The sequence below is a fragment of the Carassius auratus genome, chromosome 41 (genome assembly GCF_003368295.1).
Source record: "Carassius auratus strain Wakin chromosome 41, ASM336829v1, whole genome shotgun sequence".
In the NCBI taxonomy this organism is placed as follows: domain Eukaryota; kingdom Metazoa; phylum Chordata; class Actinopteri; order Cypriniformes; family Cyprinidae; genus Carassius; species Carassius auratus.
In genome coordinates, this window is record NC_039283.1 from 12,803,030 (window position 1) to 12,818,180 (window position 15,151).

General features: G+C 37.2%; 1 protein-coding gene and 1 long non-coding RNA gene across 6 annotated transcripts in view; one reads left to right on the forward strand and one right to left on the reverse strand.

Moving 5' to 3' along the window:
• LOC113060105 (CCR4-NOT transcription complex subunit 10) overlaps nt 1–15,151 on the reverse strand; it is a 25,852-nt gene continuing 10,701 nt past the window's right edge. Inside the window, exons 1-19 of one of the 5 annotated variants that reach the window (XM_026228934.1) lie at nt 11,737–11,905; nt 11,152–11,246; nt 10,876–11,037; nt 10,649–10,799; nt 10,328–10,467; nt 8,997–9,083; nt 8,670–8,753; nt 8,419–8,536; nt 8,034–8,183; nt 6,978–7,183; nt 6,291–6,412; nt 5,853–6,023; nt 5,610–5,690; nt 2,934–3,047; nt 2,395–2,525; nt 2,271–2,306; nt 1,048–1,175; nt 832–907; nt 1–685 (exon numbers count right to left, since the gene is read on the reverse strand). In XM_026228934.1, coding sequence (XP_026084719.1) covers nt 519–685; nt 832–907; nt 1,048–1,175; nt 2,271–2,306; nt 2,395–2,525; nt 2,934–3,047; nt 5,610–5,690; nt 5,853–6,023; nt 6,291–6,412; nt 6,978–7,183; nt 8,034–8,183; nt 8,419–8,536; nt 8,670–8,753; nt 8,997–9,083; nt 10,328–10,467; nt 10,649–10,799; nt 10,876–11,037; nt 11,152–11,246; nt 11,737–11,755 — 2,238 coding nt within the window. In that variant the 5' untranslated portion in view covers nt 11,756–11,905 and the 3' untranslated portion in view covers nt 1–518. Of the gene's footprint in view, nt 686–831; nt 908–1,047; nt 1,176–2,270; nt 2,307–2,394; nt 2,526–2,933; nt 3,048–5,609; nt 5,691–5,852; nt 6,024–6,290; nt 6,413–6,977; nt 7,184–8,033; nt 8,184–8,418; nt 8,537–8,669; nt 8,754–8,996; nt 9,084–10,327; nt 10,471–10,648; nt 10,800–10,875; nt 11,038–11,151; nt 11,304–11,736; nt 11,906–15,151 lie in introns of those variants that run through there. The other 4 variants (XM_026228936.1, XM_026228933.1, XM_026228937.1 and 1 more) reach the window with 4 other exon arrangements.
• On the forward strand, nt 615–2,919 carry LOC113060107 (uncharacterized). The gene is made up of 3 exons (XR_003278192.1): nt 615–743; nt 1,028–1,193; nt 2,798–2,919. It is a non-coding gene; the product is annotated as an uncharacterized LOC113060107 (long non-coding RNA).

The window sequence follows — 15,151 nt, forward strand, 5'->3', positions numbered from 1 at the left end:
TTCACAAATCAGGACATTTATTTGAGTTTTATGCAGTAGAGAAGTTATCAAGTTATACAACCGAGATGTTTAAAAACTACATTTTAAAGAGATTGTTGCCACAACTGGTGTCCATGATTTTACGCAAATAAGATCTTAACAGTGACCTTTGGTCCATTGATTTATGACAACCACATGATCTCGCTCATCACAATATAAAGGGCTACATGCAGATTTTCAATCTTATTTTCCAGACATAACTTATTCATAATCTGTATAATTTCATATATGGCAGTATGTCACTGACCGCATAAATGTCACACCACTAATAAGTGTAAATAAAATTTATTTATAATGTCATAGACCCCAAAACAAAGACATATTTTTAACAGACTGCGACAGACAACCGTTTCTTGCTTGTTTTTTTTTGTTTTGCTTTTTGTGTTTTTTTTCTCCCAGTCCATCCTGAGTTGCTGCAGCCTTATAAATAAAATAAAAAAATGTGTTTGTGCATGTTTTGGGGGTTTGTGTAAATGGAATCACTTGCGCTGTACTTGTGTAAAGGAGGAGGGGGTCTGTATGGGCTGTACAGGCTGGGATGTCTGGAAGGGAACTGGTTTCTTTCGGAGGTCAGGGGAGGAGGTGGGCTTGACGGACGGGAGGAGCTGGTTCCGTTTGATGATCTGTAGAGCCAGCTGTGTGTTTCCTGCAGAAGAAACGATCACAGTTTTAAACGATTACTCTGAAGTGACAAATAAATCCAGGTAAGGAAAGATGACTGGCCACCCTCTGAAAACACAGCAGCATATCCCAGCAGGCACTGTGTGATTACAATCTCTGTATGAGACTCACCGTTCTGCAGTTCTAAGTAAACGCCCAGTAAAATGGCTTCTGGAGGAATCTCCTTCGTGTTCACCATTGAAGCAGCCTACGTACACCGATATCAGAAACAAATGGTTTGAAGACTGTTAAACATCTAATGTCCAGAGACATGGCATTATTGTTATTTTAAGTGTTTAACTACATGGACATTGTCATTTGAAAGCAGAGCATGAGAGGAGTGTTTACCTGATGGAGGCACTTGCGGGCTTTCTCGTACTCACTCCTCAAGCAATACGCACTGCCCAGGTTGAAGAGCATTGTGGACCGCGCAGAACTTACGGAGCTAGGGTAACATAAGGGCGTCTGCTTCCCTGCTACAACACAAACCAAAGGTAAAGAAACAGGTAATAAATAAGACTACATAAATAAATTGCATTGCTCTACAGTCAAAATGTTGGGTGTTATATTAGACAGCAACTTGTCTTTTGAAAATTATATTTCACATGTTACAAAAACTGCATTGTTTAATCTTAGAAACACTGCCAAGTTATGGACAACATTAAATGTTTCTGAAGCAGAAAAGCTAGTTCATGCATTCATGACCTCTAGACTGGACTATTGTAATGCACTTCTAGTTGGTTGTCCTGCTTCTTCAATAAACAAGCTACAGCTAGTACAAAACGCAAAAAAAGAGCGGCTAGAGTTCTTACCAGGTCAAGAAAATATGATCATATTACCCCAATTCTACAGTCTCTGCACTGGCTAAAAAGCTTTAGTCTGGATCCAGCCCTTACAAATGACTGAGATGACCGAACTGCTGATTTTTTATTGTACATTTCTGCCATATGAACATCAACTTGAGATGGTCAACACTGAAAAGCTGTTATTAAATATAATGTAGAAACTCTAATCTCCTGAAAAAGTTGCTTTGCAGCAATTTGCATCGTGAAAAGCACTATACAAATAAACTTGAATTGAATTTAACATAGTCTGACGGAACTTATCTCTGTTCTAATTGTGGACAATTAACCAGGGCATGTTAATGAGCGTCCAAATTTGAATTAAATTTTCTTTGTTTCAAAAAGTTTATACTTATTCATGTTAAACAAATAAAATGAACTTAAATTTAAATTCCAGTATTTTTATGTTTCTGCACGGTATTTGAAAATATTTACAAAACAGATTTTCCATATATAGAAATAGTAATCAATTTTTTAGTATAACAATGAAAGATTATATGCACAGGTTGTCTTTTCAAGAATTTAATATAAAATATATTATTTATTTTGTATAAAAATCTAAACAACTAAAAAACTAAATCTAAAACCTAAAAATATAAAAATTAACTTTAATTCAGAAATGTGCATAGATGTTAATCATATAAGAATAAACCGATTTAATGAATTCATCCATCCATTCATCCATCCATCCAGCCAATAAAAATAAAAATAACAACAACACTAACTTACAGGACTCCACAGGTTCCAGATCTCCTTTATCAGAACCTGTCATTAACAGCACAGAAACATATCAGTAATCGCACATCAGGTCCTTTGATATCTGTATATTTTGGTTATGTGTGTGTTTCCATACCCTGCTCTTGTTCGCTGGAGGAAACACCTAATGAGACATCAGTAACGTTCTCCGGGTTAAGATGTGCAATGGCATCAGAGATTCTGTCCAAAGAGATCAGGGCTTCAGCAGCATATAGATGACCCAGGAACCTGAGAACATAAACACCACACAACTCATCAAAAACATTATTTAAAGCCACTTCCCAAGTCAAAGATTACAGCTAAACTGACAGCTTTACATTGTGTATTGCCCACTTAGTCTCAGTTTCATCTGTGTCTGGGGAATCTAGCTAAAATAAACCAGATCATTTATAATAAGCATCCCAATCTGGAATTCCAAGACATTTACAATATAGCATTTGCAATTTAGGTGAAAGCTTGGGTGGATAAAAGGACATTTTTGTTTGTTGTTTTTCCCCTAGGACAAAACAGTTGTCTGGATCGCATCACTCAGGATTGGCTATTTAAGGAGGTAAATATTTGCTTAAATGTTGTGAGTGTTACAAGTGCAGGACCCAAAAAGATGTCAATCAGGCAGAAGAGGAGCCACAGACTCACTTGAGCGATCCTGACAGTTTCGTTTGATGCAGGAGTTTTTCTGCATGATTCAGAGCCATTAAGTTGTCCCCAAGAGCAAGAGCCACATATGCACTGCAGGCTAGAATTGAGCACCTGTGAAGAGAGAGTCCAAGGAAAAGTAAGCAAATGAAACCGTTTTTATCACAAGGACAACATTATTTTATGGATTTTAGGTGATTATTCACAGGCCTTATTGAGAGGGGGGAAAAAAAAGAGAAGCACTTTGTTTGAATCAGCGTACTGCAGCCATAACAAACCCAACCACAGGAAGTGTGTCAAATGCCCAAATCATTGATAAAAGAGATCAGTGAAATACACTCAGAGGTAGTCACGGTACTGGTGGTTGTTTTCAAAATCGAATTTAAGACTTTTAATAACCCCCTTTTTTTTTAAACACACAAATAAAATTAATACTTGTGTGTCCCTTCAGAACAAACTCATACAGTCTCAAGATATTCCATGTGTCTCTATTCTTTTACTTATCATATTTTCCAGAATGTCACTTTTGTTTTCTTTACATCTGAAATTTGGATTTGTGTTGAATGTCAGAGGTAAGATAAGCTTATTTTAATAAAATGTACTCTGTTTGTAAATGTTTTGGTTTATTTACCAATATTTAACATCACTTTTTTTTTATGTAATTATAAATTGGCACATAAATACTCAACATATTCAGTATATACTGTACATATGCACCAATATGATTTGATAGAATCAGATAAAATTGCAGTGTTTACACTGAGCCATCAATCTGATCTCTAACTGATTATTTTACTGCATTTAAACACAGTTAATTAACAATATTTGCTGTAAACAAATTCCAAAAACCAGGGACAAAAATGTGTCCAATGACTGGATTGTTTCTGGTGACCAGTCATTCTTCTTCAGCCAGTTAAAAAATAACGTGTCTGTGGAGCTCTATGTGTAGTACAAACAACTATGAAAAGCAATCATCTACAAATGGAAATATTTACATGCAATATGTACATGGTAATATTTATAAATCTTGGGTGAACAGGCAGCCCTTTAAAATGAGGACAGTCCCATCTGGTCACCCTAACTATAAGCAGTAACATACATATATATATATATATATATACATATTGCAGAATGAGTCCCTCTGAGTTTTATTTTTTCCATAATAGTCTTTTGTTTGCGATTTGTTCAGCTTTTTAAATTCAATCTTGATGTGAACGGGCCATAACAATTGTGGGGGTGCATATGAACTTCCGTATTAAAACTTACTTTCAAAGAAAACTGTTTTGAATATAATCTTTGATGATTTTCCTAAATGATAAGCTTTGTTACTAATGCCAAATAAGGGGGTAGGAATGGGTAGAAGAAAAGGGGGAAACAGAGAGCTGCTCGATGCTCTGAGTGGCAGCCTGTGACACAATAGCCTGCAGGATTCCAGGAAGAGCCCTTTGAGTAAATGGGGCTTGGGCTCGTAAAAGTGTCAGTGTATCAGGGTGTCAGTGCAGGGTCAACACAATCCACACAGCACACCCCTTCCCTTCACAGGCAACCCACGTCCGGCCAGCCCTCTGTAGCAGACTGTCCCACTGGATCAAAGATGGGAGGAAGGGGGTCTAATCAATTCCTGAGGCAAATGTAATGTGAGAGCGAATGGTGAAGTGGGTGCATAAAATAAGAGAAGTGTATTGTGGGCTAGCCGGGGGAGGGTTGGTCACAATTATAGAGCATTAAAGACAAGCCTGAAGCTAAGCTTGTTGCCAGGAGTCTGTGTAGGTTAAAATAATCACCCCCTCCTAAAAATGAGTTGTAGCTAATCTCCATCAAATTTACCTGAACTTCAGCAGTTCTGCAAAGAAGAGTGGGCAAATATTGCAAAGTCTAGATGTGCAAAGTAAGTAGAGACAGAGACATAACCCAAAAGCCTAAAGGCTAGTTAAAACAAAAGGTGGTTCAACAAAATACTAACTTTTACGAACTCAATGATTTTTTTTTTTTTTTATTCTTCTGACATGTTGGTGTTATTTCTTTCACTTGAACGTTACAGTAAATACAGATGGAAAAAACAAACTGTCTGTCTTCATTTCAGGCTGCAAAGCAACAAAATGTGATTATATTAAGGGGGGGGGGGTTCTTGTCTATAACCACTGTATATGATAAATACGGTTTATATTACAAAAACATGTTTCTCAAGATTCAGGCATAATCATTGTAAAAAAAAAAAAAAAAAAAAAAAAGTTTAAGATTTAAAGCGGCCCGATGGAGGTTTCAAATTTCTGAGCAGGCAAGTGCCCCCTTGAGGAAAAAGTGATTTTCATTTGCATAAAACAAGAAAAGAAAATCTGCCAATGGGGTAAGATAAAAAGCTTAATATAAGGGAAAGCCCGTTTATTTTTCTTACCAGTTTTGTAGAGATTAATCCTTGTTTTAAGCATAAACAGCGTTAAATTTGATTTAACATAAGACTTAGTATCTTATGTCATTTTGCTTCTGAAATAAATGTTCCTTGATTTGGGAATGTTTATTTGTACTGGAAAACCGAGTAAGAAAGTGTTCTGGACAACAACATCAGCCACACAATTGGCCGAACCAAATAAAATGTTAAAAGTCATTCAAATCTTCTTCAGGCTAATTTTCTGATATGAGAGAAATGAATTCTAGAAAAGTCTCCTGTAACATCACCTGAGATTCTCCACCTCCTGCTTTCTCAGGGGTGACGAGGGGGCAGCAGGAATGAACTTGTCTCCCTCTTGAGTCTTCCCACTGTCAGCCAAAGAAAAATCCAAACATGACCAGATGATCAAAGGGTGAAAAGAGTTTATCTGGTAAGTTCTTTATTGTGCAAATTCAATCTTCTGTGCATTCAATCTAGTTTGGGATCTGTTATTGTCAGCATTGGTGCTGCATGCATGTATGTTCCTGTACCTGCAGGCATCGCTGGTCTCGCTGCTGCTTTCTGTGCTGCCGGACTGACTGCTGCTCTTGTCAGGCTTGCTGTCGTGCTGTTGGTGCTCTGGGAGCAGGAGCAAAGCGTTACGAAGACAGATTGCTGCAAACTCCATGCTGGCCACTGGGATAGCTGCTGACTGGCCCTCACTGCACACAAACACAAATGGGTAAATCCATTTTAACATGTCAAGTGCATCAGAAAGACTTTTTATTGAGAATTTGTAATAAGGCTGAATCCTGAAAGGCATGATACAGCTCTGTTAGAAACCACTTAATGATTTTAAATGCTACTTCTGTGAAGAAAAGCAACATGACGACATCTTCTGGAGACATTGTGACATTACAATATTTTCAGCAATTTGAAGTCTAACTAGTAAATGTCAAGGCCCAATAGGTTGAATCACTCTTCCTCACCTGTAGATGGTGTTCTGTGTGGACTGTGATGCTAAAACAATCTTGCGATGGTAGCCTTGCCCAACAACAGCCTGCACAATCCCCTTTTTACTGGGTAAACCTTTTGTTTCCTGCTCTGAGCTCTGAAGGAAGCAAAAAATAATTGTATGTCATAAATTCATGCATCACTATCTGAAATATTTATACAATATTTATATTGTTATAGTGTGGAAAATCCAAATATTTGATACTGTTGTCATACAGGCATTTTATGGGAACAGGTCTTTAACAATATAAATAAACACTCATTCAAACATTTGGGGTCAGTAAGATTGGAGATGTTTTTGAAAGAACATTACCAAGAAATAAAAAAAGTCTCTTAAGCGCACCAAAGCTGTTTTTATTTGATCAAAAAATAGTTGTGCTGCTTAATATTTATTTATTTATTGTGGAAACCGTGATGTATATATTTGTTTCTTCAGTTTCTTTGATATGGTTATTTAAAATGTTCCTTCTTTACACATACAAACCAGCAAGAAGTATAAAAAACAATTAATTTCTTATTTTAAAAAAAAATTATAATACTAATCTTACTGACGCCAAACTTCTGAACTGAACGGGGGTTTGAACCTGTTGGAGTACACCAAGTTTTTTTCCAAAGCTCTTTCATCATAACTTTTAAAGACGATTGTGGGTTAATGTCTGTACCCCTTTATTAGCTGTGATGCAGCATTCTGCGAGTCTGAGCCAGAGTCGAGGGTTGGAGTGATACACCTGCACCGCCTCCATCAGACACTCAAACGCTGCCAGCGGTCGGCCGATATGAAGTAACTGAATCCCACAGTTATACAGCAGCTCATAGCGCTTATTAGCTAACAGAGCACACATGGGGATGCCTGTGAACTTCTTAGCTGCTGTGGGGGGAAAAAAAATAATCAATTAACAAGCTGAAACAAAATATCAATTTCTTAAACAGTTTGCAAAAATCTCCATATATTATAATGTATATATATATTAGGGCTGTCAAAAATAACGCGTTGACGCCGTTAATTAGTTGTTTGTTGTTAATTACGTCAAATTTTTTAACGCATGCGCAGTGTGACAAATTATTCAGGTCAAGAAAGTCTCGTCGATCTCTGAATTCTCAAGATAGTAAAAAACAGCGGCGAGAGCCGCAACAAACACAGAAGAAGCTTAAGGTTTTACCCCAGTTACTCTCAAATACATTCATGCCACGCTCGATAAACAGAGACGACTTTGGTAGTTGATACGCTGCTTATGTGATGGTGGCGCATGTGTGTGATTCTGAGTTCATTCTTTCGAGTTTCTCTATGCATAATTTCATAGATATGTGTCTATATTTAACCACTGGTTCACCTAAAACTCTTACACTATCTGTAGTTAAATGGCATGGTTTGATATCCAGAAAAAAAGAACCACATATTGATAAATCAATACGTGAAAATTATGTAACTGTGTCCTGTTATTTATCTTTTGGTATGCATTTCAGAAGGAAAAAATGGTTAGGATTCAGGTGTAATTGCAAATAGTGATTAATCCTGATTAATCCACTGAAAATTCTGATTAATTTGATTAAAAATGTTAATCATTTGACAGCCTCAATATATATATATATATATAAATATATATATATATATATATATATATATATATATATATATATATATATATATATATATATATATATATAAAATCAGAGTCTGTTGTACGATCTGGAATGTAAAAAGTCCTCATTTCGCTTACCCTGCCCATTACTGCCATCACCAAGCTGGGCGCATACGTGGTCATTTTCTTGAAGTGCTTTTTTAAAGTAAAAAAGACCCAGATTGTGCTTCCCCATGGCAAAATGGATACAACCAAGATTATTCCAGAACATACACCTCATGCATTCGCCTTTAAAAAAAAAAAAAAAGATTAAATCAGAGTAAAAATATTCCAGGAAAGAAGACGTTTTGATTAATGAGTAATGTTGCTTGGTATTACTTCTTGGAACAAAACATTCATTAATTATACTGTACAAACAATGATTATAGTGTTTAATCTCTCAGATAAATCAAAAAAAAGTTTGGAGATTAGAATGGGGATATCTTCTTTTTAAAGCATATTTGCGTGGTTTCCAACTGCGTACCTGTTTTCAAGGGCCCTGGATGCTCTGCGATATTTGAACTGTTGAGGAGTTTCACAGCTTTACGATAATTTCCCCTCAAATACTCAAAATTACTCTTCATGAAGAGTGAGGGCGCAGACTGAAGGGGAAACGTGCAAATACAGTCAGCCAACAAAAGTTATATTACAAGTTTATTACATGTGCAGGCAAACCAGAGTAACGTTTACAGAACGTATGTAATGTGTGAATCACTTGGTTGTGAATCTACTCACATTTCCAGATGTGTTCATCACAGATTTGATTTCCCGTTTACAGGCCTTTAGTGACTTCATCTGGATATAGGCACGCACTTTATACTGCACACACATACAATTGTTTAGACAAACTGTTGTTCCTCATGATTATTTGCTGATCAGCATACATTGTAGCATTTTAGATTCAGGGTTAGCTTTCTGAACAGATTCAACATAATTTAGAACTAATTAGCAGTCTAACTCTACAACAAACCTATAATATTTCAAATGATGCTGAATCTTAATGCTGTAAATTGGCACCAAGCCCTGAATAAGTTCAACATTCATTACGCTCACAGCTCTCACCTGGTGCATCTTTGATTTAGCCGCCTCGATCATGGCTGTGAACTCTGCTTTCAGAGAAGAAGACTCCTTATTTGCGCTGTTGGTGCTCTGTAAATGACACATGACCCAAAAAATTTTAAATGTCGAGAGAACAAAATCTGGAGCAACAACTCTCCATTTATCATCTCACAAAACTGGCATATTAACCCATTCTTTACTTTCTAGGGCATGATCTGATGCCAGATTTGACCATGACCATACTCTACATCCCTTAACCCGAATACCTAACTTCCTATCAATAAGCGTCAAATTAGGAGTTTATTAAGGGAAAACTCTTAGTTAATATTGAATAGCGTAGCAACATCAGTACAGCTGTTGTGAATAAGAACAGGTACACTACATAGAAAATTAGAAACAGAAATAACAGACTTTGCTTTTCTGTTGAGCATGAGCAGTGCATTACTGTAAAGCGATTTGGGTGTACAGCAATACACAAAGTAGGGCTGTGCAAAAAATCGAATAGGATTTTCATGCACATCTCATCAGTAAAGACGCTCCTTTAATTAGAAGTATATCTCCAGCATGTGCGTTCAGATCAGCGTTGCCAGGTTTTCACAACAAATCCTGCCCTGTTGCTGGTTCAGGTGGAGCGGCAGTTACTACACAGAGCCGTAGTCTACCGACAACTAACACAAAATCACTTTCAAAATCGACAAAGAATCGCCACCGATTTTAAAATCGATTTTGTGTAGATTGTCAGTGAATTACGGCTCTGTGTAGTAAATGCCAACCAATGTTGCCAAGTCTGTGGTTGTTTTTCATGTCCGCGGGTCGAAGCGACAATACCAATAACGTGATATTTAGCCCCTAAAATGCGAATTTGACCAAGGCAACCATGCCATAAAACTTATATATATATTTTTTTTTATCTGGGAACCTCCTGGAAACTAGTTTTGAGAAGCAACTGGGCAGGATTTGTTGTGAAAACCTGGCAACCATGATCTGAACGCACGTGCTGGAGATATACTTCTAATTACAGGAGCGTCTTTACTGATGAGATGTACATGAAAATCGCATTCAGTTTTTTGCACAGCCCTACAATAAAGCACTATATAAATCCCGCTTTCATTCATACATGAGTGGTGCATTAATATGGGCGTGAGCAACACAATGGAAACACATTCATAGAGTGTGAGCATCAAACTGCTCAGTTGACGGTGGTTAGAGGGAGAATATAGCCTTAAAGATGAGGCACACTTTTATTTACATCTGTAACAACACTTTAACAATTCTAGTGAGACAGGGACAAAACAATAAAAAAAAAAAATATTGGGAAGAGACATGTCTCTCACCTCTCCTTTGCCATTTTTGCTGTTGCCATCCTTCACAGTGAGCTTCTCCAGCACAGCCAACAGGTGCAGGGCCTTCTCTGGCTGGAAGGTGAGCAGGTATAGATCCACCAACAAGAAGCAAACAGCCTGAGCAAACTTTTCTTCTAGGACAGAGAAACCCATCAAGCCATGTCACACTACTGCACCAGACCAGTTAAAACCCTTAACACTTTTGGTGCTAGTCCAAGTGCAGTTGAATTTTTTTTTTTTTTTACAGTTTAAACAAATAAAAAAATACTTTGTTCAACACTCTACTGTACAAGTATGCATTCTGATACGTACCAAAAGGTTCAAGAAACTGGTAGAGCTTTTCCCCAATGGATATAGCTTCTGAATACTGTCGCATGTGGTAATAAATCACTGCTTGATTGTAGTTGAGAATACTGTTCTCGACATCATCCAAACCATCAATATCGTCCACAGCTGTGTGCATCTGCAAACAATGATCAATCAGCATCAGTACTCTAATGACGAGGCTTATGAGAGTGATATAATATGTAATATCAAACCTGATTCTTCAAGGTCATTAACGTCTGCTTCAGGGTGCTAGTTGTTGTCTGCCCACTTTTATAAAACTCAGTGATCGCTTTATTCATTGTAATCTTGTAGTCCTCTTTGTTAAGCTCCTGAAGGTTGTCAAGGTGTTTCAGGGACACGTCATAGCTTCCAGCCTAAAGAAGACATCATTTTATAACATCAACAATGACGTCCAGGAACAACCATAGATGCAATCGCCTGGTCAAATTACTATTAGTTTACCTTAAAGGATTATTATTATTATTTACCTTAAACGCCTCAAAAGCATTGGTTGCCATCTCTCTCTCATGATCGGAGATCCCAGGAGATGAAACGCTGTCATGTTTCATGTCACCAGCTTGATCTTGAGAGGGAACAGATGCAGTTAAGTGACAGATGTTTGACTCACATCATGCAGTACCTACTGACAGAAATAACCACCATTTATGAGGGAAAACCCATCTACAGATTTAAACTTGTATAACATAATAACTTTGACCTTTGTAATGGAACCTAAAATTATTATTTAAAAAAAAATAACTGTCAAAAAAATGTATACACTTAAAAGCATTTTTCATAGCATAACAAATTACACAAACATAAATCATAATGTAATGCATGTAGAGTACAAACAATATTATGCCGGTTCATTCATTGCAATTAGCTATCTATTTAGGTCTCTTTACTCATTGTTAGACAAATTAGTAATGTTTAACCTAAAAAGATAAATGTGTACGAATACAACTCTTAAATAAGTATTCGCTCGTAGAAAACCATCTGTTTACAGTCCCGGTAACGCTCAGTAACAGCGGCAGTGTTTAGCAGACTGACTAAGTATCACACACTCCGCTCACCTGAGCCTGTTTCAGCCATTCCTTCAAATGTATGGACGTTAATATTCTTTTACAACAGGTAAAGATGTGAGTTAATTCCACTATTTGAATACACTTTAGAGAAAAGTAGAAGGCGTGTCTCTCCACTACAGATTCAGAGTTCCGCCATGAATATTACCCACAACCGCCGTGCGACTGTTTTTTTTTTTTAAACCAGTTATGTACGCGTTCGCCACAGAGCGGTTTGGAGGATGAAATGCAGCTGATTGTCGCTTAACGATTGCTCAACATTTAAAATGTTCTAGGACAAATGGCAAAAATAAGTTGAACTTTTTTTTTCGTTTCACAATCAAAATCAAAGAAATCAAACCACGTGAAAGAGTAAGTGAGCCTATATTTTTTGTTTATGGATGAAAGATTTGCCAAACAAACAAACAAACAAATATATATATATATATATATATATATATATATATATATATATATATATATATATATATATATATATATATATATATAGTATAGGTCCCCAGGAGCAGGGTTGAATACTGTGTCTTAGAACACATCTGAAATTTATGTAGAAACCACTAGATGTCGATAATATCAAAGAGATTTAACCACTGTTAAAATTATAAGCCATGAGAGGTCCTTAGGACAGGATTCTATGTGAATCACAATTCCTCATAAGATACTTAGCCAATTGGAGCAGAATTTTGACTGCTTTCTTAAATCGCTATGGTGAGCTAATATTTTTCAAATCCATGATCTTGTTAACACGTTTTACAATAAAGGATTATTGTCAGTTTTGCTTAGATCTACACACCTTTCACTTTTTGAGACAAAAGCAAAAGATGGATTAATTGTTATTCTTAATAAAAAAGAAGAACAACAATAAAACAGTAAGATACAATGACAAAACATTTATTAACAAAAATGAATAAGATGAGGCAACACCACATGCTGTAGCTATTATAGCCTATAAAGACTAATAAAGTACAGAACATTTTATTTGTATGCTGTCACGCACAAGCATTAAATAAAATGATCATGAAATTATCTTATTTTTTGTTTAAATCCTCTGTATCCATGTGATGCTTGGTGTGAGGAAAAGATCTAAATTCAAACCATTCATCGGTAATACGCTTCTCCTTCCTCTGTAGCTATAGTAACAATTTAAAAATGTGCCGTTAAGAAGTTTTACAACAAGAATTACAGCAGTGATATCAAACCAAGGGGCAAGGAACTCGACCGGAAGTTGAAGTCGGGTGGGGGCTGCCATCTTTTAGCAGAACTTCACTTGCGTTAGCATTCCCATTGACTCCCATTCATTTTGGAGTCACTTTGACAGCGAATAACTTTACATCTGAGGCGTTTAAAGACTCTGTTTGTCCATTATTTATTTCTAAAGATACACGACAATGTATAAAGGGCTCCATTACCTTCTATGTTACATTATTGCCCCGTATAAACAGTTTTTGTAAAAAATAGGCTAACGATTGCGTCATAACCACTCGACTCTCTGTCGCATTACCGTACAGACAGGAGGAGAAGCTCGCAGGCAATTAACTTAATATGGCTTACTGGCGTTACATTTTAAAATACTATACAAAATAATTAATCATAATACTTACTCCTGCTCACTCACGCCAAAGAACTCCCCGCTCAAGCTCGCCGTCTCTGCAAGATTAACGATGGCAGTTTGCACGCACAGCCACTTTAGAAGATTTACATCTAGCAGACAGGTTGCTGACGTCGTCAAGCTTCGTTTGAGTCTGCGCGTCAGAAACGGAAGGGCTAAAAAATGCTAAAACTGGGCTTCATTTGTCTCAATTGAGTTCCAATGGGGTCGCTGTGTCCATTTCTTTTACTGTATATGTATCAAACACACATTGGCTCTCGTCGGTTTTGTTATCGATTGCGACATGCCGTGTGTAACAATATAAAAACTGCATAATCATGGGAAGAAGGAGGCGGGAACCGGTGGACAGCGACGGCTCCTCCAGTTTTGGGCAGCTGGCAGGAGTCCCCCGTTCCCTGCTCCAGGGAACTTCCCTGTTCTTCCACTCCACAAGCCTCGCTCCGTTTCCACAGCTTTCTGGCCAGCCCCACTCGTCACACCGTGTTTTCGGTGATGCGTGTTTTGAATGAGAAATGTGTGCCTTGATGGAGTGGATCAGGATAGTATTTACAGCGTTTTATCAACTTTAATTATGCCCTGCTCCTCGCACTACTATTATATTTTGCCAGAGAGGACTGCAACTGCAATGTTTTGTCATTGGGTTGTGGTACTGCTCTTTGACACATCTACAATAAATGATTATGATTAAGTTATATGTGTGTATCTGTTACATTTCTCTTATAGACTGTTTACTTTATACACTCCCTATTTATTGGTTGATTTGTTCTTTATAAAAATAAATAGAAAAATCAGTGCAATACTTTTTTATTGAACAGTTACATGATTTGTGGGTTTGATTTTCTATCCATTTTAATGTACTTTATTGGCATAGTTTGTGTGTACATTCCCAGACAGCAAGCAGTTTCGGCCCAGATCCGGGCCACATCTGGCCCGCATGGATTTCACGTGGGCCAGATGTGGGCCGGATCTGGGCCAACACTATGTTGCTGTCTGGAAATACAGAATCAAAATATTTCTAATTATTGCATTGTTTATTACTATAATCTAAATATTAGATTATTAATATTAGATTGTATAAATATTACATTATTCAAGGGATCTATAAGGGTGTTATGTGGGATCTTAATCGGGCAATTCATGACAGACCCATTTGGGCCCCACATGCTTAAAGCGTTTTTAAAATGGGCTTGCACCCGGGATCCACACGTGGGCCAGCCGTGGATGCCAAGATGGGTTTTAAGTGGGACCTGTAAGGGTCTTATGTGGGTCTTAACTGGGTAATTCTTGTCAGACCCATTTGGGCGCCACCGGTCTAAAGGGGTTTAAAGTGGGCTTGCACCAAGTTTCAACCGTGAATGCCCCTATGGGCTTAAAGTGAGCTCTGTATGGATTTTTAAACTGATACCGATATTTACCAATATTTAATTTTAAAGCCAAAATCGGCCGATAATATCGAGCATCCCTAATTGTCTAAATATGTGTTTCTGCCCCAAGGGACAGGCGTCTGGGACTGGGCTAATATTTGAAGTGCTACGGTAGGCCTGCAACCTTTCTGAGAGTCCATTAATCAGCATAATTCAACACAGCGTAAACTTTGACCTATTTTGATGTTTTTTACATTTTTGGGAAGTTGCATTTTTAATTTTCTGCACGACTAAAAAAAAAAAGACCGATGGATTGTTTTGGCAAAAGATGTACATGTATGCAATGTTTGTTAATTGGTGACTAGCGTGACTTGAAATGTATTGAGTTACAATTACTCAATCTCAACATGCTTGATTAGCCTACATGTAGAGT